The sequence below is a fragment of the Denticeps clupeoides genome, chromosome 12 (genome assembly GCF_900700375.1).
Source record: "Denticeps clupeoides chromosome 12, fDenClu1.1, whole genome shotgun sequence".
NCBI classification, from domain to species: domain Eukaryota; kingdom Metazoa; phylum Chordata; class Actinopteri; order Clupeiformes; family Denticipitidae; genus Denticeps; species Denticeps clupeoides.
In genome coordinates this window covers 8,704,629-8,731,551 of record NC_041718.1, presented here as the reverse complement: position 1 = coordinate 8,731,551, position 26,923 = coordinate 8,704,629, and the positions used below count along the sequence as shown (strand labels likewise).

The 26,923-nt window shown below is 43.8% G+C and overlaps 1 protein-coding gene across 5 annotated transcripts in view; it reads left to right on the top strand.

The window, feature by feature from the left end:
• Positions 1-26,923, top strand: part of tox2 (TOX high mobility group box family member 2) — a 103,308-nt gene that overhangs the window by 14,999 nt on the left and 61,386 nt on the right. For 3 of the 5 annotated variants that reach the window (XM_028999441.1, XM_028999444.1, XM_028999440.1), the window contains exon 1: positions 724-930. The exons of 1 other annotated variant lie outside the window; for it this stretch is intronic. In XM_028999441.1, the coding sequence (XP_028855274.1) occupies positions 829-930 (102 nt within the window). In that variant the 5' untranslated portion in view covers positions 724-828. Of the gene's footprint in view, positions 1-723; positions 931-21,884; positions 21,928-26,923 lie in introns of those variants that run through there. One more of the 5 variants, XM_028999443.1, reaches the window with a different exon arrangement.

Sequence of the window (26,923 nt, the reverse complement as noted above, 5' to 3'; positions counted from 1 at the left end):
TCCTTTATTTACACATTGCATTTTTTTTTAAGATTGCGAACGCTTTTTGGGTCGGCACCCCGACGACAGTACACGGTGACACGGTACAGACTTCGCGTGTTAATGTCCCGGTTCTGCCACGTTTGTACCGGGGCGAAAGTGAACCGCGGCGCGGCGACCCGGGTGGATTTCACCGCCCAATTTGTCCGTCAGTCCTTAACTACTCCGTCGTCCTCGTTTACGGAGAGACGGCGCGCTGTCCCTCCACACTCGGGGCGGCGTAACCGGAGCAGCTGCCGGTCAAACGTTCCCTCTCCCATCGGCAGAGGTCGCCTGGCGTCGGGTGTGGACGGGACGGTCGCGGCGGAGCCGAACACGCTTCCCACATGGCCAGGCGACACGGAGTGGAGCCGCGCACTGGGACAAATAACAGCGACGACAACGAGAAAAAGAAACATATATATATATATATACACGAATATACATTTTTATCGCGCATCCGTCCACGATGTCTCTTCCTCTCTGACCGAACCCGAATGAATTAAACCCAATTTGTAGGAGAAAAAAAACGTGGTAATAACCATCAGATTCCTTTTCACCGCTGGACATCTGCGACCCGAGTTCTTATTTTTTATTTTAGCGCATAACGGATGAGAGAAGAGAGAGAGAGAGAGAGAGAGAGAGAGAGAGAGAGACTCAACCCCCTTTTCTCTTTCAGCCCTTCTGTTTCTTTTTGTTTGGTTTTAACAATAGAGAGGGAGAGAGAGAGAGAGGGAGAGAGAGAGAGAGAGAGAGAGGCGACTCAGACGCTCAACCTGCTTTCATGCCGCCAGTCTTGCGGACTCTGAGATGGACGTGAGGTTTTATCCTGCACCCCCTTCAAGCGTGGGCTCATGTTCTTTACCTGCTGACTCCGGCCTCGGCTCTTTGGACTATTACCACTGCAACAAGGTAAAAAAAAAAGAAATTAAAACCAGAAAAGAAACAATAAAGAATAAAAAGATACATAAACGCTTGCGCGCGCGAAAAAAAAAGTGGGTGCGCTCCCCTGCCCACTATAAACGCGTCGGTGTCGTTTATCGTGACGCCTCGGGATTCGGGTGCTTCGCTTGTATTATCGCCGTGAAAACTTATCGCCGCGGGATGCCGGTCCACCTGCACTTTCCCCCAACTTCCCTGCACTTCCCGGCGGCGGAGGTTGTTCCCCGCCCCGTGGCGTGGAGCCCCGGGGATGCGCGCCGTGCGAGTGCTGGGAATGCACTTCACTTATTCATTATTTTGTACATTTGTCGCGTTTGTGTCGAGCAAAAAAGAATGGAAGACAGAAGCGCAACTTTTCTTGCGCTGTAGGTTGCTTTATTTCGTGCGTGGTGGGAATGCGTGGCGGTCCACGGCGAGGTGCGCGGCGCTAGACGCGTGGGCAGCGGCTACACCTCCGGGGAGGTTTTGTGTAACGACGCTGGTGGTGAAAACAACGTCAAATCTGACGTCGCCGTGCTGGAGACCGGCGGTCCACGTTTCTGACCCCCGCCCGGTGCACGATGGGCCGAATCCACGCGAGTTACCGGCGCGTGGCCGGGCTCCTGCACCTGTCCCCGCAGCGGCGTGCCCGCGACTGTGGATGGACTCGCACTTTTTTTCACGCTGCGTGCGCGTGCAGCCCACGGACGGGACGTTGACCGACGCCTCGGTTCTGCCTTTCACGAACACGACTCGACATCCCACAGTAAAAAGAGCACGTTCGGGTTTCCCGACATGATGCCATAGACATCTCCTAATTCTTAACGTTTCGTGCCTTGCTGATTCTTTATTTCTTTTCTGGTCCGCGTGTAATAACCCATCTCCACGGGTTTCTGGCAATATTTTAATGCTTCGCCTTATAGCATTTGTGATGTTTTTGGATGCACATGAAAGCCCTTATCATCTGCTAACATTTTATTTTAACTTCTTTTTCTTTCTTTCTTTCTTTCTTGTTTTATTATATATTATTTGCATGGGGACCAATCAGCGGTGGCGATTAATGAGCCTGGGCTGTAGGTTGAGTAATCTCTCCCAGGCCCCTCGGATCCTATTTTAGACCCCTGTGCCTGAATGGCGGTTTTGATCGGGAGCTATTTCCAGTGTTCTCCTGCTCTCATCAAGTATTTAAGGGCTAAACTACAGCTTCCACCAGATGTCAGATATGTTTTTTTTTCCTGAGGTCCAACACAATAAAAGCTCTCCATGAACAAATGTGATCAGTGGTAGTTTAATGACCAAGGGCTGTTGAGCCACAGATGCAGCCATTATTTAAGCCACCGAGAATCCGGTGGCCAGTATGACTGTAGATGCATATAGATAAAACAGGATTATGGAAAATAACTCTCTGGACAATGCGGCATTACTGGGTAAATTCAGTAAACTACTTCATAGAAAGAGAGTACGCCGAAGTTCTAATGGATGCGATAGAAGACAGTCATTTACATAAAGCCGAGATTAAAGCGGCAACCGTTTCACACAGTGATCCGTGTCATGTCGAGTGAAAATCGCGACATTGTCCCCTGTTCCTAAGTAGTTGTGCACGCTATGATTTGTTTAATTATAAAGCTACGAAAAACTTTGTGTGCCTATTGTGATTATAACCTGCGTATCTGTACGCCATATATGTGTCATGTATGAGTCATCTTGTAATAAGACACTGGCTTGAAATAAATTGTAATTTAGTGAACTATGTTTATACAAAAGGACCCTGGTTGAGCTAGTGGCTTTCCAGCACATGGGAACCATCATACAGTAGACGGAGGAATGCATGCCAAACCCATACTTAAAAAAAAAAGTCTTATGGAAGTAGACGTTATGAAAACAGTTTGGGAAAAAAAAAAAAAGAATCACTATGATCTTAAAAAAAGAAGTGAAATGAGAGCACACTTGACAGAAAGACTTGTAGGCCACTGTTCAAAGCAGAGATGCTAACAAAATTCGGAGTAGTGAGAGTACAGTACCACCGAATGAACCGGAAGTGGTCACGGAAACTAGGCCATCCAATTATGAGCAACATTCCACTTCCTGAGCTAACTCGCTAACCTGCTAGCATCTGAGTTGCTTGTGGTGTACGGTAGAAGTGTTTTAACGTCAACTTTAGCAGGATTACTGGCAGAAGTGTGCTGGTTAGTTCTTATGCTTTAAGTGTGCACCACATTTCCATATGAAGTTTACATGAACGGTGCCCGGAATGAATTAATGCACAGTTGCCATGGCAACTCAAAGTACTCCAACAGTTATTTCTCACATGGAAAACTGTGTATGGAAAAAAAATCTGCCATCCACAGAGATGTCATGGATGATTATATACTGTAAATTCAGCCCCTCTCAGCTCTTTGCCACACTAATAAAACTTCATTTTCTTTTATTCCAAGCGTGACCGTATGGTTCTAACGAAGAAAGAAACAGGCCATGCTAATACAGAGTGAGACTCAGACACTGTAAATGGTTTATAGTGCCGGACCCTAAATCCATAATGGATTAAAATCTCCAGCGTTTCTCTCCCTTACATATAATGTCTCTGAGCTTTAGCTGCAGTTGGCTTATGAGTCATATACAGTTTCAGCAGACATTTCACCCCTCTCTCCCTCTCTCTCTCTTCCCTGTCTTTCTTTTCCTTCTCATTTTTTCTCTGATGAGTGGGCGTATTGTTTGTTCAGCATACGCTCTGTGCATGCCTTTACTAAAGGCCACTTCTTCATAAATGCATATTTCACCAAGAGACTATTTGTCGAATGCATTATGACTTGCACGTAGCCTGGGGCTAATTGACTTTGTTAAAAAAAAAAAAAGGAGTTGCATAGGTTATGCAGAGCTGCTCCGTTTTTCTTATTTACTGTCATTGCACAGAGAAAAAAAAAAAGTAAAATACAGCAGAAAAGGTTTTCTAAAAAAGTAGTGAATAAAACATTCACCCACGCCATGCTTGAAACTTTTCTGGTACGAAGGATGTTCATCTTAGGTATGGTGTCAGTGAGATTAACTCTTAGTGGCCAATTTAGTACTCCTTTATTTAAACATCTTTTTTTTTGGTCTTCAAATTTCCACCCTTAAAATAGACTTTTCTTGTAAGTGGCTGACAGAAAAGAAGATTGTCATGATCCTGACCCACAATGTGAATCAAACAGTTCAGTGTGTGGGTGATTTACTGTCACCTCTTTCCAGGGGATTTTTAATTAAATTGATCCTCATTCATTTTTGCATGTTTCTTTCTCTCTTTTTTTAGATGTAGCTGAGAATCTCATCATATCAGGCTGCAGATGCAGAACTCTGACCCGTCTTGAAGCTTTTAGACCGGCCTGTAAATGAACTAAAAATAACCCTGAGGCCTTGCAATTACTGGAAATGGGCTGCAGCTCAGCATATCTCACTGTGAAAATGTCTTTTACTTCAACAAAGAAAAGATCAATAAATTGTGGTGTACCATCAGCACTGTGAGCACCGTCTCCAGCAAGGCGTGGAGCTGTTTGCACGTCCACTAAGGACTTTTTAAAAAGCAGGATTCGCTCGTTTGGTACAATTTGATTTAAGTCCTTGTTTTAAAAGCTGGGGACCCCACAGAGTGAAAAGAGAAAAAAAAAAGTCTTAATCTGTGTTTGTGCGTATGTCTGTGCGCGTTTGTGGGTGATGCATTCAGATTGGTAATACACCCCGAGGCAAAATCTATGGAGCGTGTGATTTGATGGGAATAAGCCTCAGGTGTACAATTGTATCCCTGACTTAACTGTAACATTGTGTGTGAAACCCCCTACCCGTAACACACACTCAAGCACACAAAGACATGAAGACCTATGCTCACACACATGCCATTTTAGAGCAATCCAGTCATTCCACTTTGATCACATGTATTTGATGTCCCTCCATGACCACTTTTGCAGATAGTCACACTTGCTACTTTGAATTTTTCACCACTTTTTTGGCACGTTTCTCACCATGTCTCGCTTTTCCTTGTTGCAAAAGCCCTAATAGAGATATGAAATGAAGTGTTATGCCAGCAGGCCTGACTGCATTGGGAACACAGAGAAGTTAATTAAGTGGAAATAACAGGTCTTAGGTTGACAGAATGTACTTGGGCTTTGCTGTGGCCATTCATTTATTTTGCTGACTGGGGAATCCATGCCGCAATGCTATTCTGACGGTGAAAAGTGTTAACCTATGCAGATCATAAAGCATGGAACACATCACAAAGAGAACAACGTTTTAAATTTACGCAGTCAAAAGATAAATATGCATCACGCAAATTTAGCAAATTTTAGACTAACAAACTTTCAAAAAGGTTAAAAAAATGATTCTGTGTGAGGTAGAAGGCATAAAATGCGTATGCACTGTATGGCTGTTACGGAACTTGCTAGGCCATTTCTAGCGTATGGTTAGCACATAGCAAATACGCGCCACCAACATTCACCACTGACGACGCCTTATCAAGTGTAATGCTGCCCAAAGATCTAAAAGGTTGTATAATGCTGAATGTGAATGTACAGAATGTGAATGTGAATATGAAAACCACAGGCTAAAGTAGAGTTCATATTGGTAGAGCTAGCTTTCGGTTCTAGTGTTGGTTAGCAGTTGGCTAGCTAGCTTCAGTTGCGTGTTAGCTGTCACCATTAGCTTGGTTTGTTGGACTTGCATGCCCCAAGCTAAACTAGTGATGACCTAATAATTAGGTTCACAATGAATATAAGTGTATACATATACATTCTTGTCCTTATATCCAAAATTGTTTTGTGAATTTTTTTTGTGTACTAAATAAGAATCTGATAGCTGCACACTTGTGTTGCTCAAATCGTTTGTTTCTTGTGGAGCATTTATGTGGCTTTTGCAAGAAATGTGTATTTGTTAACGAACAATAACCCTGTGAGAGTAATTATTTTGGTTAGTTGCCATCATTGGTCATGACAAGCTTACATTATCTGATACTGATACCGAGATAATGTCCATCTCTTGTGCATTTAAGCCTGAAAGTGATACACCCATGATGCATTGCAGGTTTATATCTAGGTGGTTTACTTTCACAGTTTGGTGAGAATAATGCAGTTGTTACCATAATTATGTTGGACCTGATGTCTCTTTCTGAGAACCTGGTGAGACTCACTGTTTAGCAGAAGTCTCACCGCGATTTAGAGTTGAAGGTGAGATTCAGAAGAGAACAAAAAGATTGAGGGGAAAAGAAGCTGAAGAGGAAACGCGGCCATGATAATACTGTGATATGTATCTGGTGCCTGGCATTTTTCTTCTTCTTTCTTTTCTTTTCTGTTTTGAATTTTATTTTATTATTATTTTTTGTGTGTGCATTGGTTGCGGAGGGGGAGATCGCTCGCTGTCTGCTAATTGGGTTTGGCATGGAGAGCGCCGGAGTTACAATGAGTGGGCTGATCCTTTTGAATGGCTCCTGGCATGATGAAGAATAGCAGGCTGATTCAGTAATGCTTGCAAGTAAATAATAATGATGGCTGTCCCGCGGGAGATAGCTTGGACTTAGAACCTGCTGGATATAAAGAGAAAGTGAAAAAGAAAAGTATTTTTTTCTTCTGCCTCCCTCTGGAGCTGCCAAATCCTACTGTGTACAGATACCACATCTCATAATGTTTGCAGATAGTTTTGGCCGTTGAAACGACGGCGCACTTTTAATTTTTAGTGTCGCACCTGTCCCCGTTGCGGCCGTCCTCAAACACAAGACATTTCTGAAATCTAAACCTGGGCTTATTTTGGTTGCTGAAAGAAACTATTTGCAGATGTTAGTTTTTAGCAAACTGGCGGCAGATTAATATCTTGTGGTTTGAGAGTAGTTTTCACCAGAGGAGAAAGCCTCATGAAAAGACCCCCACTTCACTTTCCTCCACATTGTGCAGTTCGAAGAGGATCAACTCCTGTTTGATGTCGGGCGCTTGCTTCCTACTAGTTGCATTAGTGAAACAGCGGTGTGCCATTGTGCCGTACCCCGTCAGGAAGTGGCTCATGTACGCCATCGCCGCTTATTCCTGCTTGTTTTAAAGGCCCTACATTCAGGAGGGGTTGCTGGGTGGACTGAATGTTTTTTCTTTTTTTGCAGTCTTCTGTAATGTCAATCAGCGACATGGAAAACCAAAAATGATCCCTGCCACCAGATGTGTTCCAGCCCAGATCGTCACTTGAAAGACAGACGTTTATTGTTTTAGTGCACTTGATGTGGTTCAAAACCCAAACTGCATGAAATGCTGATTGATGGCTTTCACTAAAGAACAAAAAAAAAATTCAAAGGTGGTGGCGGTGGGGGTGGATTTAAAATCTAGCTCTGTGCAATTTAACCATTTCCTTGCCCTTTTCCATTTCTGAAGATGAAACCAGCAGAATTGGGAAAATACAGATTGATTGTCATAAAGCTCTGTTGTTTCAAGTGAGTGAAGGTAATATAGTCTTATACAGCAGAACAAAATGTTTAACTCTGAAAACTGAAATGCAGGGAAATCTCCCTGCATTTTTGTTAAATTAAACAAATAGGACAAGTTAATTAGAATTATTAAGATGACAACAACCATTTGTGGCTCTACAGCTTTTACCCAACAGGAAGACATGTCACATTTAGTACTTATTTGTGTCACTTGCGTGGTTTTCATTTCATTTTCTTTTTTCTCCACGTTTGTGCATATATATAAAACGTAGTCTTTTGGGGGGGTTGCCATTATGTGCTGCTGTGAAAGCTTTTTAGGTGGAATCTGCCGGTTTTTCCAGTGTTGCATGCGTCCTTGACCCTGCTTAGATAATCCCATGCATCTGGACAACGGGAAGCTATTGAAAACACAGCAGCAAGAGGATTTTTTTTTTCTCTTCTTCTATTATCTCAAAGGCAGATATTTATCAAGCCGATATTGCATGCTAGTCCATTGTGTTATGCGGCACTGGGGATTGAAGATATTCATTTTGATTATTGGTAGGCCAGTAATCAGAAAGCAGGATCCTATTTTATTTCTGTGCTGTCATTACCTGGTATTGGGCCAAGATCACTTTTTTTTTTTTTTAGATACAGACTCACAGTTCGGGGGCTCAGAATCATTGTGCTGTCTGACACAGAACTGCAGAAGAGGGCCAATTAGAGGGCCTACATTTCACTGTGTATAATTAAGAATATAACGAACAATGAATCGTGTCAGCGTTAGTGGAGCACTTTAATAGATACTAGTTTTACTTTTCTTCAAAACCTGACGCTGTGCTTCGGAGAGGAAGCGAAATAAAGGAAGGGGGGTAGAGGGAGAGAGAGCGGGAGAGAAAACAATTTCATGGAGGTTTGACAGGTCATAATGTGGAAAGTTTGACATGGTCTGGAGAGCGCTGATATTGTATCTCCGCTGATTATCGGCCTATTTAACTAGGGGCCTGTGGAAATAGTTATTAGTTCAAGCCCGCAATTTTAAGAAAAGGGGTGGGGAGCCTGACCTAGCACTGTGTGGGCAAACAGTGAAAAGTGAATCTGCCAGAAAGTTGGCTCGCTCTGCACCATGCCCAGTCATCACTCTCTGAATGTGGTGTCGGGGGCATCTGATAGGGGCTCTTACGGCATATGTAAAAAGAAAAGAAAAAAGTTTCCAACATTAAAAGTGTCAAACACAACCATCTTCCATTCCAAAAAGCGTCAAGAGGGCCGAGCTTGGATTCCATAGGATAGACGTGTAGCAAAAGGGAAGAAATAAACAGAGATGGGGAAGTATGGCGCGAGGGGGGGAAATGCAGCTGTGGGCTGAATTAGGAGAGTGTGTGCTCGGCTGGGTAAACACCAGCAGTTGTCTTAGCTTCCTATGGCATGTGCTGTGCAAACACAATGAGAGATGGCTGGCTCGGGGCCGAGCCCAGGAACAGCTCTGGGGCCTGGAGCTGGAGCCGCCCGGGGCCCTGTCTGTCTGCACACAGGACGGGCAGCTCGCGTCGGACGCTACTTGTGGCCACTTGAGAGCAGGAGCAGGCAGATTTGTGCACTATGAGGACAATACATTTATCTGATAGTGATACAAACTCAACCTGGCTGTTACACATATTTCAAGTTTTATGTTAAAGACATAAAAGTGTAATATTTGGATATGTTTGCAATATTTGCATATTGGTAATCATTGTATACTTGCAATATTTGCAATACTGTGGTCTGTAGCAGTAGCCAAAGCATTTCACTGCATATCATACCGTGTATGATTATGTATGTGACAAATAAAATTTGAATTTGAACTGGCACTGGCACCCAGCAGCAATGCATCTAGGTATTTCATTGAGTTTTTAAAAATAGTTTTTTTTGATTGTGCATGGGTGGTACTGGAATACAACTTTGGAGAGTGCTATCGTGGACAACAGACAGTGATAGTACTGTGGAAATCTCGATTATTACTGTTTTTTTTTTTTAACTTATTTAGGTCAATGGGCTGTGAGAGCCTTGCGTGAAGCCAGCACAAAGTGCTATTCAGTTTTTGTTCGTGTCCACAAGACAGAGCACTCATCACAGTTTTTTTTTTCTACTTGCAGTATCCTGTTTGGTGATGCGCCTGCGGTAATGAGGTCATGTTTTCTCACATATGATAAAACCATGCAAAATATAACGTGCGAAATGAAAGCTGCAAAAATCCCCTCCGGTACGGAATATGCAGTCTCACGCCGGAACGTCAGCTTTGGATGCTGGTAAAAGCACGAGGCAGACACGAGAGAAACCGGGTTCCGGTCTGGGAGCCTTAATGGAGGTGATGCTGCTGTGGTGCGCGTTTACAGGTACAGGAAGACCTGCTTCCGAAACAGCCTCGCCTTCTGAAGTGGTTCGTCACGTCAGCAGCTCAGGCCCCAAGTCGGCACCCGTCGTGGAGGAGATGTGCTTGGCGGCGGGCCCTCGCACACGTACGCGCGCTCATTTGAGGTTCCCTCCAGGATTAGGGCCGGTGTTTGTTTGCTTTGAGATCCGGCGGGTCTGGGCAGCCCTGCGCAGGCTCGGGGCCGATTGCCATTGGGCCCCTGCCATTTCCCCATGGCGCAATGTGTGCCCAGTGTGTGATTTCAGCATATCATTCCTCGCCTCCCCGACGGGCCCCTCTCCTCTAATTGAGCGCAGCGATTTTTGTTAAAGGCCGTTTACTGCTGCTCAATTTGCGGACACATAAAAATCGGTGGAACGAGCGTTTTTTTTTTTTGGTTGTTTTGTTTATTTATTTGTTTATTTCTATATTTGACGGTGCCAGCGCGTTTCTGATTGGAATGCGGCGCGTTGCCGTCACGAAGATAGCGTACGATCAGCGTCTAAACGGGCTGCGATCCCGTTCCCACTCCACTTCTAATCTGTGACACAAAGGCTACGGAATCTGGAGGCTGTGGCGCTGCCAGCGCTCGGGTGACAGATTGGAAGGGCGTGTGGGTAGCGGTACATAATCATATACAGTACACAAAACAAACTATGGCAAAGGAACCGAAGGCCGGCTTTATCACACTGTCAACATGTTTCAGAACAATTCTACACACTTCTACGCAGCGGGGCTGGACGGTTTATTCTAGAAAGCAGGAAGTCGCCGCGCTTCTTTCTAACGGGGATCGGTGTGAAAATAGCTCTTGGTGAAAGGAAGTGAACGTGCCCGCCAGCGAAGCGGCCCGAGGACCGAGGAGTCGGTGTTGCTGGTCTAAAAGCGTGCGTTTGCGTGGACGGGATGAGCTCGCGGCCTCGTAATTGCTCATTGGTGGACAGACAAGGTCGTGAGGTTACGGTTGGACACCTTATAAGACAAGAATAATAATAAAGCACGCACAATGAGTTTTTTTTATTGAATCACAACAGCCCCCGGCGTGTGAACGTACTGTAAGTGCAGCAGTGGAGAGAATAACGTGACATTAATTAGCCTTAAACACACACACACACACACACACACTCACACAATTTCCTACGCCAGCTCTTTTCACTGCTAACTGTTGTTTTGGCTGCTCCGTGCCTTTTTCCTCTGACCCTGGTGAAAATGGTGAAAAACATGATTTATTATTGTTTTACTGTGTTTTTGAAAATATGTGTAGCTGAGATTGAACCTCAAATCATCAAATCACACTTTAATTTTTTTTTGCTAATGAACCTATTATTTGAGGGAGCATAATCTGGAAATCCAGATGAAGCTACGGATAACATGGTTGAGATGAAGATGATTTTTTTTATCATTTATTTTTGGATTTGCCAGCAGTTTTTTGAGTTTAGAATGCGTTTATTCACCGTCTGTCACTCATGATCACATGGAAATAGTTTGGTTAAAGCCAAGTTATTTCTTTTCTTTCTCTCTGCTTTGAGTGTGTGTTCTTGAGGTTTTATCAAGATCGCTCACAGTACAAAATGTCCTATAAGGGATTGGCTGCTGTCCAGAAATGCCCTATTTGCAGCCTGCTCTCTCTGTGAAATTTTTTTTTTTTTTTAAATATACCCTTGCTGTGTGCAGTTTGTATTGCCGCCTTCCGTTTATGCACCTTTGAAATTAGTTTCAGGATGAGTCTGCCACTGTGGCTTCCCCCTTTGACATTTCAGAGATACGTGTAGCTCAAAAGACCTGGGTTTACTGTAATCTTTTTGTTTTTTCTACTACTGCTGGCTGAGTTTTAAACCCTTAATGAGGTTCACTGCTTTTTTCTAGTACAGAAACACTTATCAATGTTTTTAGTGCAGCTTGAATGCGCCGTTTTCTTTTTTTCATCTAACACTTTTCTGATTTATTGACTCCAGCGCCCTTTCGCCCAATTCGGGTTGTCAACACAGAGACGTCGGAGGAGTAGAAGTCAAGGCCGTGTGTGGAATTGCATAGTTCTAACAGTGTTTTCAGATAGACAGTAGGAATTTTAAGAGGCGAGAACTGTGTGTGAGAGTATGTTTATGGTGTTAGAATCACGCCCAAGCAGATAAATTCCCTTCGCTGTTAATGGTTGCCCTGCCTCATTAGGCGTTTAAAGAGAAATTAATTCCGTTCCGTGTATGCCCGCTTCTATGTCAATTTGCACTTTATCAACCCAATCTTGCTTCACTTTTTTAACCAAGCACCTCACTGTGGTCAAATTTCACTTCATTTTTTTCTCAATTTGGTTTGCTTAAAATACCAAAAATAGTTGTAATATCGCAGCATTTGTGTTATAAGTGACTGTGCCTGCGGAAAGATAAAAGAGGACATGAAAGGCTTCACCTTCCTAAATGTGTCACTTTAAAAAGAGAAAAGAGGAGGGAAAAATATTAACAGAAAAGTCCAATTAAAGCCACTCTGCTAATGTATCAGTGAACTCTGTCTTTTTGCCAAAGCACCCTTTTCTGTGAGGTGAGTAATGGCATTTTCTTGTACCTGTCCTGTCAAATCAACTCCTTCTGCACTATTACGGCTGTGTTTTATAGTGGCGCGGGGGGGGTGGCCGTTCTCACTTTTCAGCTTGAGGCTTAAGACTGTGCCGAAAACACGAAGAGTAAAAAGTAAAAATGAAAGCTGTTTGTTGGTGAGGTGATGATTGTGAGATATGGTGAGATTTCGGGGGTAACACTTTGACAATTCATGATAAGTGAAAGTGAAGTGATTGTCATTGTGTAACACTGCAGCACAGCACACGGTGACACAACGAATTGTGACCTCTGTTTTTAACCCATCACCTTCACTGAGCAGGGAGCAGCCGTTACAGGCCCCCGGGGACGGTGCAGTGGCACCTTGGCGGTACAGGATTCGAACCGGCAACCGGGTCCTTTTCCTTACCTGTTATGCCTCCTGATGTCCCGATTACCGCATACACAAATCTGCACTGGAACAGTGGGGACAATCAAGCAAATAATCCTAAATGTAACTCTCATTCACTCTGAATAGGAAACTGAGACAACATGCAGACCGGCTGCATAATCAAAGCATGGCGCTGACTTAGCAAGAACTATAACACAATGTCACCATATACGATTAAAGCTAATTAAATGAAGATAAGCGTAAAGCGCATTACGTAGCCATTTTGATGACTTAAGCTGTATTGAATTTGTAGATATTATGGGAAGTAGTTTGATCATTGGGAGATTCCAGAGTCCAGTTTAAAAGCATTCAGGCCTACGAACTCAGTGCAGTCAGTGCACTCTTTTAGCAGTTTAAAATACATGAATATGCTGCATTACTATAACACATTCGTATGAACAGGAATAATGTGAAGTTATTGTCGTTGCCGAGTCAACATTCATATTGAGCCGCGTACTTAGCAGCTTTTTACTACGGCCAGTATAAGTAACATAAAGCCGATATCACTCTCTTTTCTGTGTGTTTTTCATCCTGAGACTTAATCCCACATCCATCTGGAAGAGCATGCTAAATCAGACATAAAAAAAAAAACATGTAATAAAACAGCTGAAACAAGCCCACTTTTGCCTCGTGGAGGCACATTGACACCAGGGATGGCTGAGCCCCGCATGCCAAGCCTTCAGGGCGTCGGTTGGGGTTACGCTTTCATGCGAATCACATGCCAGGATACACACAAGCACACGCTCACATCTCAATAAGCACTGGCTGCAGTAGCATTCTCTTACTGTGCCTCGCCTAAAGATGCTAACAGAAAGCGCGGGTGGCCAGATGTGTGGGGTTGCCATGATGGGAGAGAAAGGAGACAGACCTGGGATTATAAAACAGAACAGCTGGTCCGTAAAGCCCGGACACAAAAACCTACAAGCCCTGGGCTCATCGTAAGTCCGCAGCACTGCTCGGCGCTTTTGTATTTAACCTTAAGTCGCAGTGTTTTAGCCACCAGCAGATTGGAAGCAAGGGGATGATGTGTAATACTGCATCGCTCACGTTTATGCTTTCAACAAGCAAATCTCTTATTAAAACGGACTAAATGGGAAGTGCTAATATCGATTGTGATGTCATTATGTAGATTTTTAGGATTTCCCTGAAATGTCTGCTAGCCCACTAAAATGATCAGCAGATCGCAGTCAAACCCACGTTGGTGTTGGTCACATTCTGACATTTGGCGCATTTATTGCTCACCCTCGTTCCACATTTATTGCAGTGTTCTCTTCGCTATGCAACATATTGTAAACGCATAAACGCAGTTCGGCCGTCTCCGGATGAATAATGAGGCAGTGTGGCGGTGACCCAGAGGTCGCTGAACTTGTCCATCAACCGGCCGACCCAAATATTTCAACCCCCCCTGCTAACAATGTGTCTTTGAACAACTCACTGAACCCTGTTCTGCTGTAAGGGGTCTGAGGCTCAAAGTGCTGAATCGATTCCGGATGAGCCCGGAATGCCAGATATATGACAATTGAAGGCCATGAGATTGAATGCTTTTTGTTTGTTTGTTTGTTTGTCATTTCTTTGCTGTTATTTGTGTCCTCATTGCCATGGGGATGACACATTTTTTGCAAGGTGGCCTCTTTTGAGGATGCGGTATTGGCCTCTGAAACAGGGGGTTCTGAAGGACATTTCCCTGTGCAGGTCTGAGCGCCGCCAATCAACTGCACAGACCTCACGCTGGGCACACACAGAAATATACATGTACACACACAAGACGCACACTGGATCTGTGCACAGTTACACACACACAAATGCAACACACACTACCTTTCTTTCTTAAGGACACACACAGGGATCTCTGTACCTCTATATCTGCCTCATCCTCTCACACCCACACACAGAGTCTCACACAAACAGACACGCACAAACATATCGAATTGTTTTTTCGTTGCTATACGTACACACACCACACATTAAAGCATCTGGCTTGGGCTACACAGCGGCCCGCTGCTGTAAATATTTTTCATTCCCCTGGCAGTCCGCTGCCGGAGTACAAATGCATCTCTCCGCCGCGGAGCGCTCTTGGAAAGAAAAAAAAAAAAAAAACAAGGGTCAGCTAGGAACACGGCTGTGTGAGAGTGCGAAGTGAAAGAGAACAGGGGTCCGGAGAGAGAGAGAGAGAGAGAGAGAGTACATCTTCATGCTGGACCCTGAGGTTTTTAAACTGCAGCAGAAAAGGATGCTTTATGCATCGTTTGTGAACCCTGATCTAAATGAGGATTTCCAGGTAATCTTGCTAGTGCTGTAAGGAAATTACACCCACAGTGTGAGCACACACACACACACACACACACACACACACACTGTGTGACAGCCTTACGTTGATTTGCATTAGACGGCATCGGTTGCAATCGCAGAACTAAATGGCTGTGACAACGTCTGCAGCGGTGCCAGCTGTCGCACATTCATCGAGTTATTAAAGTAATCTTCTGTGATTAAAAATGCTAATTTTCCCTAAATCGTTTCTGAGTTTACATCTTTTTTTTTCCCCCCATTAAGCGAATTAATTATATGGGAAACGAAACAAGGGCTGATGATTTAATCTTTTACCGTCTCTTGCCTGTGCCTCAGCCACAGCAATCCTGATTTATTTTGGGACCTGGAATCCGATTACACTTTACAAAAGGAATAAAACAAGATGGTGGTGCCTAGGGACAATGGACTTCCACGGGCCGCCTCCTTCCCTTTCAGTTTTATTTAATAAATCAGATCTGGTCTGGTCTGGGTATGTCTCAAATGTTATGATCATCCATTTGAATATTACATGAGCAAATGAATAAACCTGCAATGTCTTCTCAGAGAGATCAAATACACAAATTCAGGTTACGATCACAGTAAGCAGTAAAAACAAACTGCCAGCCCTTTTTGATTCATGTATATCTGGCTTCCACAAGGGGAACCGTGTTTAAAGTGGGATAAGCTGGTAGGGATGATTGACAGCTATCACACACTCATTACAGATGTTTCCATTGCCACCTCTCCTACTTGCCCTTATACATGGGTGCACTATATGCATTCATAAGGACGGTGTCTGTTGTAGTCATCTCGGGATGATCAGTTCATTAATTCAAGCGGTCTGACCGGTGAACTAAGGAATCTGACAGAAACATGCTTGTGTGTCCAGCCTCGAACCCGTTCAGGTGATATGTCTCCACCTGCCACATCCTTATTCTGTTCCAAGCTAGACAGTGTGGATCAATTCCTGGAAACAGCTCCTGAAAATCTGTGATTTGGCTTTCGATGTCATGCTGACAAATGCCATTGTTGGCAGTCAGCTCATAATCTGTGGTCATTTCTTGGACACTAGGAGTTTGGACACAAGAGCAGACAATTTATGTCCTTATAGTACACTGTGTTTTACATTACCAAAGCATAACCCTTTACCTTTATCAATGCAGAACCTTTGAGTAGAGTTACAGTCAAATGATTTTTTTTCTCAGTTATTAATCTACTAAATTTGTTGTACAAGAGCAATATGCTTTCATGCACATTTGTGTTGAAATACGTGTACTAAAAAAGTACAATGTAACTCATTTTATCCAATTAGCTGTTATTCCTTACGGATGAGAGGAAGTTCTTGGCCCACTGGCATATGGCTCCACTTTTATTCACCGCAGACACTTGATACGTCGTCAAATATTGAGTTAGATGGTAAGCCATGATAATACACTTCTAAATCTGTGACAATCATTCCTCCTTTGCTTCGACCTTCAACTGTTCCAGGCAGCAGCCATCAGATGTACTGTAGGTGCGCTAACAGATGTGAAGCGTGGGGCTGTGAGGGAACGAGAGGAGGTGATTTTGGTGGGGAAATATTTTCATCTTTCAGCGCTCTCTCCAATGTCAACATTTCTGCATGCATTTACATCTTTAACTCCTGCTGTAATTTGATTGCAGGGGTCGGTAGGCAATGCACAAAAATAAATAAATAAAGGTGGAGAAATCCCAGAATGCCACGTGCAACTCGACTTTTGTGCGAAACCCAATCCTTTTTTATTTTGCAACTGAAAATGAACAATTAAACGAAACAAAAAAAAAAAAGTCCTATTCGGTCACCATGAGCTCATAGTCAGTAGCGCTATAACATCTCACCCCCCCCCCCCAACGTTTGCACTCAGGATTCAAGTGACATTGCTGTAAAATCTCAGCAAATTAAACCAAAGCAGCAGCGAGTTTGGATCCCGTCCAACACCCACCCACCCTGTTTTCCTCTCGTGTCTTTCTTTTTTCCTACCAGGATTTTCTTTTAGCCAACATAGGTATGAATGTGTGTGTTGTGTGTGCGTGTGCGTGTGTGTGTGTGTGCGTGTGCGTGTGTGTGGTTAAGTAAGTATGTATGCATGTGTGTCAGATGTATTTTTCTTTCGATCAAATGTATTCAGTCACATTGCAGCGCCTTAGGCCTTCCAGATGTCAGACATAACAGAGTCTTGTCAGCGCTGAAGTCTTGGTCCTAAATGGGTCAAGCAGCAAGTATCAGCCAGTGCACACAATGACCCCACTGTTCCTCTCATATTAAAGCACGCCAGGTGGTTCTCTCTCAAAGTCACAACCAAATAAATAACACACACACACACACACACAGGGTTTTATAGAGAGATTAAATCAGGATTGTTGTTCGAGTTTGAGGAAGCGGGGGCTTTTTTTTATAACTGTCCATACCTCGTCCCTTCTCGTTGTAGGGCTGCAAATATTAACACCAGACACTGCTTGAAATGAGAAGGCGCACAACGGCTCGGCCAATCAGTAAATCTGTTTATCTGTAGCTCCATGCTCACAGTCTGGGATGGGCCATTTGGGGGGCGGGGGGGTTGGCTGTTTTATTTCTCCTCAGCCTCTTTCTCTGTGTTTGGGGCAGGAGGGGGGAGTCGGAGGACCATGATGTATGATTTATGGTTTGATTACGTTTCGCCATTTCTCTGTGGCTGAGAGGCTCGATGCTAAAGAGTTGCCTAAATCACACAAAGCCATTTTTTTTTTTGTTTCCCCAACATGCCTCAGTGCAGCCACCAATCCTTCATCATGGATGGAGGGAGGGCGGAGGGGGGGTCTGATGAAGAGATAAAATGTAGAAAGGAACCTTCTCCTTGCTTCCTTTCACTCTCTTTTTTCTTCCATTTTACCCTTTCAGAGTCGCATGCGCTGTTGCCAGACTGCCGTGTCCGTGGGTGTGCATGTGCTGTAAATACACACACACCCATACACACACGCTCACAGCAGTTGGCTGTCTTTTCAGCGCACTTACCTCCATGTTGGCATTGCCAATGTAAAAATTGGCCATTTGCAGATGCCCATAAAGCTAAGTGGGCGAAGTTCAAGGAAATTTTGGGGAGTGTGATACAGCAGGAAAGGAATTTCACCTTTTGTGTTGCTACAGTAGGACCCTCACTCTCTTTAGACCCATCACTCCATTACTCTTTTCTCACCCAGACTGTTTAACGTCTTTTCATCCCACAACTTTTAATTAACTCTACATTTAACCTTGAAACATACTTCACTCTAGACCGATTTGTCACTTATAGAGCTTTTGCCCTCTTGTCTGTCCTTCAGTGCGGTACCTTCACTAAACCTGGACCCAAAAAGGCCAACTGTGGTCGGACAAGTTCTTTTATATATTTATTTATATTAATTTGTTCTGAAGATCAATGAAATGATAAAGTGAGCTGTTAAATTTCTTTTTCTTCTTTTTGCATGTCTTTGTTAAGTATGTGTGTGATTAGCAGTCTGCGTGAAATAAAAGTGCTCAGGAGCTGCGTATCCCATTATTCACCATTAGTTATTATGAGGCAGCATTGATCCTAAATGCAATTTGCCCGAACGCTTTAATGCAGCCGCCCTTCAACTGCTCATATATTTTTTTCCATTTCATTTGCCACCTAAACCCCCCCCCCCCCCCCCCCCCCCCCCCCCCCCCCCCCCCCCCCCCCCCCCCGCCCACCCCGTACTTTTAAAACTGAACTGCTTTCTCTAGTATTGAACTAACAATTTGTGATGCTTTGAAAAATGTGTGAAGGCCGGGCAGTTACACCAAAAGAGCTCATTCCATTATAGAAAATGACAAACATAAAAACCTCAGCAGGTTAGAATATGAACAGTTTGGTAAAGGTTATAACCTGTAAAAAAAAAAGAGAGAAAGAAAGAGAAATGTCAGCGTGTGAATGGCAGGAAGTGTGTGTGTTACGAGGAAAAAGCTGCCACTGGCACCCGCTGAGTAAAAATAGGGCAGTGGGCAAGTAGCAGGAAGCCAGTGGACTGTGGCCTCTGGTAGGAATGTCTTCTGGAGCTCCGAGATAAGAGATTTAACTCTCTCCTGCCTGAAAACCAGTCCCATTAAAGTGCGTCGTGCCCCCCTATCATACCCAGAACTGGACTACAAGGCCCCATGCTTGTGCCGGAGCCACAAGATGATGCGGCCTATTTTGCGCCATAGTTCAACCAGGTGACACGTTAACTGATTTGTCCAGTGTGACGTCGTCTCATAAACTCAGAAAGCTCACCGTGACAGGTGTCCGGTCACATTTGCAGAGGTTTCGCAAAAGCGATAAATTCTTTATACAGATCGACTTCAGAGGTCACGCTGAATACACTTGTATGGTAGGCTGGTAGGTGTTAAAATAATGTGGATGGGCAGTTCTGAAGATATGGTTCTGGTGAGAAAAGAAAATTATTCCACATAAAATAATTATGCCACGGCTTGTTCTGACCTTGCTACATGGTTGGCTGGGAGGCATTGCAAGAGCGTGAGTTCTCATAAAATCCTCAGTCTAACGGCATCTCTATTGGTAAGTGTCTGGATGACTTACCAATAACCTGAAAGACATAAAAAAAACATTCATTCCATCAAATTAACGAATACTAGAAATGGTCTTAAATAAAAGATTTTGAATATAGTTTTTTTCTTAGAATGCGATTCACCCATTCCCCAGAAAGCTACCCTCATTCCTGTATAACTCTATGGGATTTTATTTCTTAAACTGTCGTATAATAGCAACAACACACCCAAGGTTATACCATTCACTATAGGCGTTAGTATGCCAGTCTATGATGGTAGCTACATTTCAATTAAACCCTCATATTGTACAAATTGAAACTGCGCTTTCAAAAAACACTCACATATGTTCCCAATACATTTTCGTGCTTGCAATTAGTAAATGTATGTTTCATATTCCTGCAACAGAAGCCCTTTTTTGACTCATACTAAAATGACAGAACATATGTAGGTCTTTTGCAATTGCATTATATCAACATTTTGAAAATATTGCTTTAGCATTGCGCACTTTCAGTGTTTCAAATGCATCCTATAACTTTTTATTGTTTTGTCCTCACTTGCGTTTCGTAGCAACTTAATCCACGTTTGGTTAGTGTGAACTTCCAAAACAAAGTTAAGACACCTCATCCACTGTTGTTAGCTGCTGGAAGAATCCAGCTACTTATGGCAGGTTAGGAACTGGTCTTGGTGTTTGGGAGAAGAAGAGCAGCACCTGGTCCTGGACCTCCTACGTTCTGGATAAAGCTCTGAAGCACCATGTGCTGGCACCGGTGCAGCATTCTACAGTGCTGAGTTTTGACAGCACACACACGTTTGGCCTGGAACATTGGGCCTGATCAGCTGCTGCTGCTGCTGCTGATGCCAGGGAAGGCGGCGGGGGAGCCTGAGTGCGTTCTTCTTCCTCCTCTGCGGCCCAGAGTCTGTCACGGAGCTGACAGGGAAGGTAGCCGAACATGCGGCTTCATCTCTCGCGTCCTTACACACTGATGAGCCAAAGTCTATTTCAAATAATGCCAGGAATAGTTCATCCCGAACGACATTCGCACACAGCAGGAGGTCAGGCAAATGATGTCACAGTCCGGAGACTCGGATCTTATTTATTTGGTTTGGTTTGACCCAAGCGAACGACTGGATGGAACCTGAGCTGTTTACCTGTTTCAGTTCTGAAGGTGCCACATTGAAATGAAACCTAGTGGGACCTTGAGTTCCACAAGATATACTGGTGAACCTTGGGAGGCTCAAGAGTGTATCACTCTGTCTTTTATTCTTAGTTTAGCTGTCTTTTTGCTTCTCTTCTAATCCCATCCACACCTTCTGTTTTACATCTCTCTCCATCTCCCTTCCTCTCCCCCTCTCTACCCCTGCAAAGGTCTGTATTATATCACACAGGCTAAATGAAAAGATGAAGGCTGGACTGTGGTGTGCCTGTGTAATCTGGCCCTGTGGCATGCCATTACCGGGCTAATGAGAGCTGTCCACAGCCCAGAGAGAGAGAGAGAGGGAGGCAGCTGCTCTAACCACCCCTGACAGACTCATTACAGAGCTGGCACTGAGCGGGAAAGCCCTCTCCTCTCCAATCCTCTCCTTCTCCTCTCCTCCTCTGATTCTCCCTCTCCGCAACACATTCCTCAGATTCACAAGTTTACGCCATGACTAATTAGAATGTTGTGTATGTCGTCCGCAGTTTATTGGTGACCTGCCGGAGCTGATTGCTCTGCATGCGATTACAGTAATAATTTCACATGCATGTCAACGTTTTATACAGCGTGGCATTACGTTGGATTATTGTGTTAGTCTAATAATGGCCTGTCGGATTAACATACCCCGATAATGCGAGAGTTGACCCAAACTGGCCCAGACGCTCTGTGCATCAGCGGGTTTGACCTGGAAGTGACAGAAGCACAGCAGAGGTCATGTTGTTGGTGCTCTCCAGGACCACACAGCGCCACTGCCTGCCTCGAGGTGACGCCTTAACCACAAGGGATGGTGTGCATGTCATTCGCAAAAGAAGCAAAGCGTACAGCACGTCCGAAATGTACCGAGCTGTAAAGCTGACCAGTTTGTTTGTATATTGCCAGCAAGCAGAGTTAGATGTTTATTGCCAGTATTTAATTCAGTGGTCCAGTTAAATGGCTCGGTTGAACCAGCTTGATTAAGCTCCTCCCAATGTAACGTTGTTCTACATAATATAACTTTTCCAAAAATTGCATTAAATTTATGTTAATGAGTGTAAAGAGCTATAATTTCACAATGAGTGCTTGTTAGTATTTTTTTTTTCACAATAATCAGCTGACCAACTGACACACAGAATCAGCGTTTTCATATCCTGCTTGTGTCCCTGTGTGTGAAGCTCCGTGGAGGACGACTTACTCGAGTTCGTGCGGTGGGCCTTAGGTGAGTTGGGGTAAAATGTTGTAAAAAAATGCCGTGAGAGCGTCTTCCTCTCAGAGCTCAGGCGAGTGTGGCCGGCCGAGTCAGGACGGGCAGAGGGCAAAGTGAAGAGTGACATCCTGCTGTTTTCAGCTGTCGGTTGTTTAAAGTGCACTATCACACACTGCGATGTACCTGATGTTCTCACAGGAAGTGCGCACACGCACACACAGAGCACACACACCAGTACAATGTAAAAATGATAAAGTGCCTTGTTTCAGCTGGGACTTCCCCCTAGCAGACTAAAAGGTAAACAGCACATTACCGGCTAATTTAGCTGCCAGCGCTGCCAACCAATCAGCTCGCGGCAGCACAGGACCGTGAACAAACAGAAAGAGAGAAGGGGTGGGGAGGGGGGGAGTGAGGTAGTGCAGTGAACGAGTGAAATGTGGGATAAGAAGAGAAAACAATGGAGGGTGGGCACGGTGCCAGCGGCACTAGCCGAGGGGAACGCCTTGATGCCAATTATCGGGGGTGGGGCAGGTCCTCTTGTGCTGAGTTAGGCCCAGAAGGAGGCCTTTCATGGCACATCGTTTCGATACTGATGTCGACTCGAAAATCACCGTCTCAATCTCTGGATATTGGAGGCGTGTCGGAACCTTAAGCGCAGTAGAGCAGCCAAAAATGTCCCATCATGCTGTTCATACAGGTCTTGTACTATATTTCCTCCACCTGGCTGCATGTCACGCCAGTGTGTTTGCGCACCGTGGTCAGTGATGTGTGAGCTCACACCAGCTGTCAGGGTAAAGTTACCTGTAACACAAGCCCCCTCGTGTTGTATTATTTACGCTGATCTGCCATTAATGATAGGGAACAGCATGTGTGTGTCTGTGTGTTTGCATATATATAGTGTTGTACTCGCGTGTACCTCTTAAGTGTTTACAGTATGTGCTGCGAGTTCATGTACATTGTCTACGTTCTAAGCTAGGTTCTACTGCCGATGTTCATAATTTGTTATATATTGCTTTCAGCCAGGTTTACATTTATTTCTACAAGTCATATGTCAGCGAGTGCATAGGTGTGTAGTATGCGTGGTTTAGTGGATGTAAACATTGCTGACTGCTGTGTGTGTGTGTGTGACAACTTTATTTTCATGGCGCTCCCCTCACTGGACAGGAATGGTCAGCATGTGAGAAGAATGTCAGACAGTCCAGACCGATAAAGAGCCTCTTATGGACTCTTATAAGTAGCTCTGCCCACTTCACACACTTGCTACATTGGCTTGAATGCATACGTGTGTGTGTGTGTGTGTGTGTGTGTGGGCGTGTGTGCATGTTAAACTGTGCAAGTGAGCATGTGCACATTTTCAGTATGCACTTGAAAGCAAGTTATTGCTTTCTCATTGCAGAGGGACTGCCCTTTTTTTTCTGTTTTATCACAGTTCCATGGCAACCATCCAACTCTACCAACCTGAATTTGACCCACAGAAGCGACGTGTTGCCCTTGGAGACCACAGGTTTCATTATTGCATAAACAGCCGGCTGTGCGGTAAACAAGTGTGATGTCTCCACCAGAGTAAAGACTGAATCGTGTTTACTGTGGTCGGATCGGAACGCCGTGTTTCCGCACGATGACGGGAGATCAGGTGACGAGACAAGTGCCGTTGTCTCCTGCGAGACAGAAACCGTTGGTTTGACCTTTTTCTGCCAAAGTCATGACTGCTTTGAGATGTTACACTTGACGCAGGTTTGGTTGGGAGCGGGTTCTGACCGGTGCAGGCTATGAAACGCCTTCAGTCAAAGGGCAGCGTACCCCTGGAGGCTGGAAGCGTAATTTGCTGTAATTATTGCCACACGCTCACAGTAACACATCGTTGCTCCATCGTGCTCCTGGAGGACCACCTGCCAGAAGGTTTTCTTTCTGACTCGCACTGTTTCCGACCTGCCACATTCATTACGAGGCTGTTAAGACACGCGGCGGCCTTAATTAGGGTCGGGTTAGAGTGAAAACATTCTGGCAGGAGAGCCTTCAGGAGTAAGATTGCTTCAAAGCACACACACACACACACACACACACATGTTGTGAATGAGAGATAGAGTACATGAGCAAATGTAAATCTCTGCATTGTTCCAGGTTAAATCAATATTGGTAGTATTAATCGTTTACATTTTTTTTTAATTGAATCAATTAATTTATTTTCAAATGATTTCACTTCATTGTGAAAGATGCTGTAGCTTTTCATTCCTCTTATTCATTGTGACCTATAACAAAATGGTATTAAACATTCATACAGGTGTCAATGGAAGGAAGAGGGGCAATATTTCAATTAATTTAAATTAATTAATAACTTAATTAATCTCAGTATCAGTCCATTTCTGTCTATTTAATCCAAGTCTTGTGCTGAAACATTGAGGAACTATTTAATGATCAACATTAAGACCACTGACAGTTGAATAATACTGATTATCCCTGTACAGCTTTTTTTTTTTCATTTTTGCTTGTGAGACTTTTAAGTTTCGCTGCTCGTTTTTACAGTTTCACTGCTGGCTTTTCAGTCGCTCCACCCCGTTTTACATTTACGCTGCCTGAGGATACGGTTGGACTCTCTTGTGTGGGCGGGGCTTCGCCTCATCGACCAACAGGTATTTGAGTGACAGCTCCATGGAAAACATAAAAAATGAGGCTACGGATGCCATAACTCCTACCCGATGTGGCACAGTACTCGGATCATGCCGCCAAAGTCACTACCAGCACTTTTGACAACAACAAGAATTTTTATACCGTCGCCAGAAAATCATTGTTGCAATATGGTTCATGCCTGCATCGCGATGCATCGATTAAAGGATTCATTTGAACACCCCTACGCTGCAGACAGATCAGGGTGCCTGTGCATGTGCATCACCAAACTCTCCTACAATGGGTATGTGAACATCAGGACTGGACCCCACAGCAATGGAAGATGGTGTCCTGGTCTGATGAATCACATTTGCTTTTACATCAGGGCGATATACAGGGGAAAACATAATGTTATGACTTGTAGGAGTATTGGTTTCTGTACAAATGGTTTTGTCTTGTTTAGATCGTGTAAATTCTGGTATAAGTACTGGTATAAGTACCTCAAACTTCACCCTCCCTACACCAGGTAACTTAAGTAGAAATTATATATTATATATTATATTATATAATTTATACATCTACATTTTTGGTTCTCCTTTATCTGCTGTACTCGCTCATTTATTTTGTGTAAAAGGCCTGTAATGAAGGACCTTAAAGTAATGAGAAAGGTGGTATTTTTCCGTAAGATTTTTTTTCCGCCCCTCCCAACGTCTCCTGTCTTCTGTTTACTCTCCTTCGCCTCGCCGCCAGCGCGCAGTGATAATTTACGCCGTCGTACAACATGAGACATCTGCTGTCGGGGGAAAGTGCCTAAGAGCTGCCAGAGTCGCCTGTCACTGGACTAAAGCCTGCCGGCTGCGACCAGGCCGTAAACGGCTGCCGCGTCACCAGGCGGCGAAGCCTGGCCAGACCAGTGGGGGTAAATGGGTTTCTGAAGTGTTTTTGGGTGTGGCTGATTTATCCCCACCTATCTTTTTAGTGCCAGGAAATGCTGCTTATACAATCCCCGTCGGGGTGTTTATGTCCTTTGTGCTTTTTTAAAAATACACTTTTATGGTCTGTATGCCTCTGTGTACTCAGGTACACAGCACACTTCCAGTTCTCTCCAGTACTCATGAGTAAAGCGGAAAATATTTGGTCTAATTGTTTAGATGAGACAATGAGCCCTGAGTTTATTTAGTGCCTTTTGACCCCTGATTATGAAAGTAAATTCTCAGAGGAGTTTAGACAGCAGCCGCTGCCTTTAACAGTTGTTGTTAAAAGTTTTTTTTTTTATATATATATATATATATATATATATATATATATATATATATATATATATTGCAAATAAGTTCCTCCATTTACATTTTCTTTTTGATTTATTTTTTTTCCCATTTCTTTACAAAAAGAGATTATGTGAAGCAGGGTAGCCTCAATACACAATACAGGCCGACACAGGGAGTCCGCTGTGCTTTTCAGAAGAGAACTCTGCTGTGATTCAGACAAGAGCAGATGGTTGTAAGTAGATTGGTTTTAGGTTAAAAAAGAAAAAAACAATTCTTTTCTGCCAATAACACATGCAAACTGTAGATTATTTTATGGCAGTCATTTTTTCACAATAATCCCCAAACAAATTTCAAGAATGGGAATTGTGCAGATGAAGGCAGAGGCCTGTTGCATTTCAATGATGTGTGACTGTCTAGGATTTTATCTCTTCGTTGCTAGCTGTGTTACTAATTAAGTAACTTGCGGATTTTTGAGTGTTTTGTTGGCACAAACGTCAGTGTTAGAAATGACTAATTATTCTAATGACTAATTATATTAGTGGAGCAGTTAAGCGGTTAAGGAAGCGGCCCCATAATCAGAAAGTTGCCTGTTCAAATCCCAATCCGCCAAGGTGCCACTGAGGTGCCACTGAGCAAAAGCAAAAGCACTTTTATAACAGGTCATGGTAATGAAACACTTTATCATGGTAGTTTTTGGGGGAACCAATGTACCAATCTGGCACCAAAAGAGATAGACAGAACAAATTAAGTATACTGGTATGTACACAAAACATCAGAAAACACCAGCATAACCTTGAACTTGCTACACCGTCCTGTAAAAGTCATATAAAACACTGAGCATAACCATGTGTCGACTACATCTAATAATGATAACTCTTTACAACAGATTGTCTAACACAACCCCATTAGTACCAATTAGTATCAACTCCGCCTACTTTCTACTTTACAATGGAATAACCATATTGTACAATACACAACCACATTGTATAATAAACACATTCTAACATACTTTAACAGCACTGTGTAAAAGAGGTTATTAGTTACATCCAGACACAAGGACAGCACGTCAAAATTCACTAAAACCACTTCTTCACCAGAAGTCCCATCAGGAAACCCAGACAATGCCCTTTCATTAT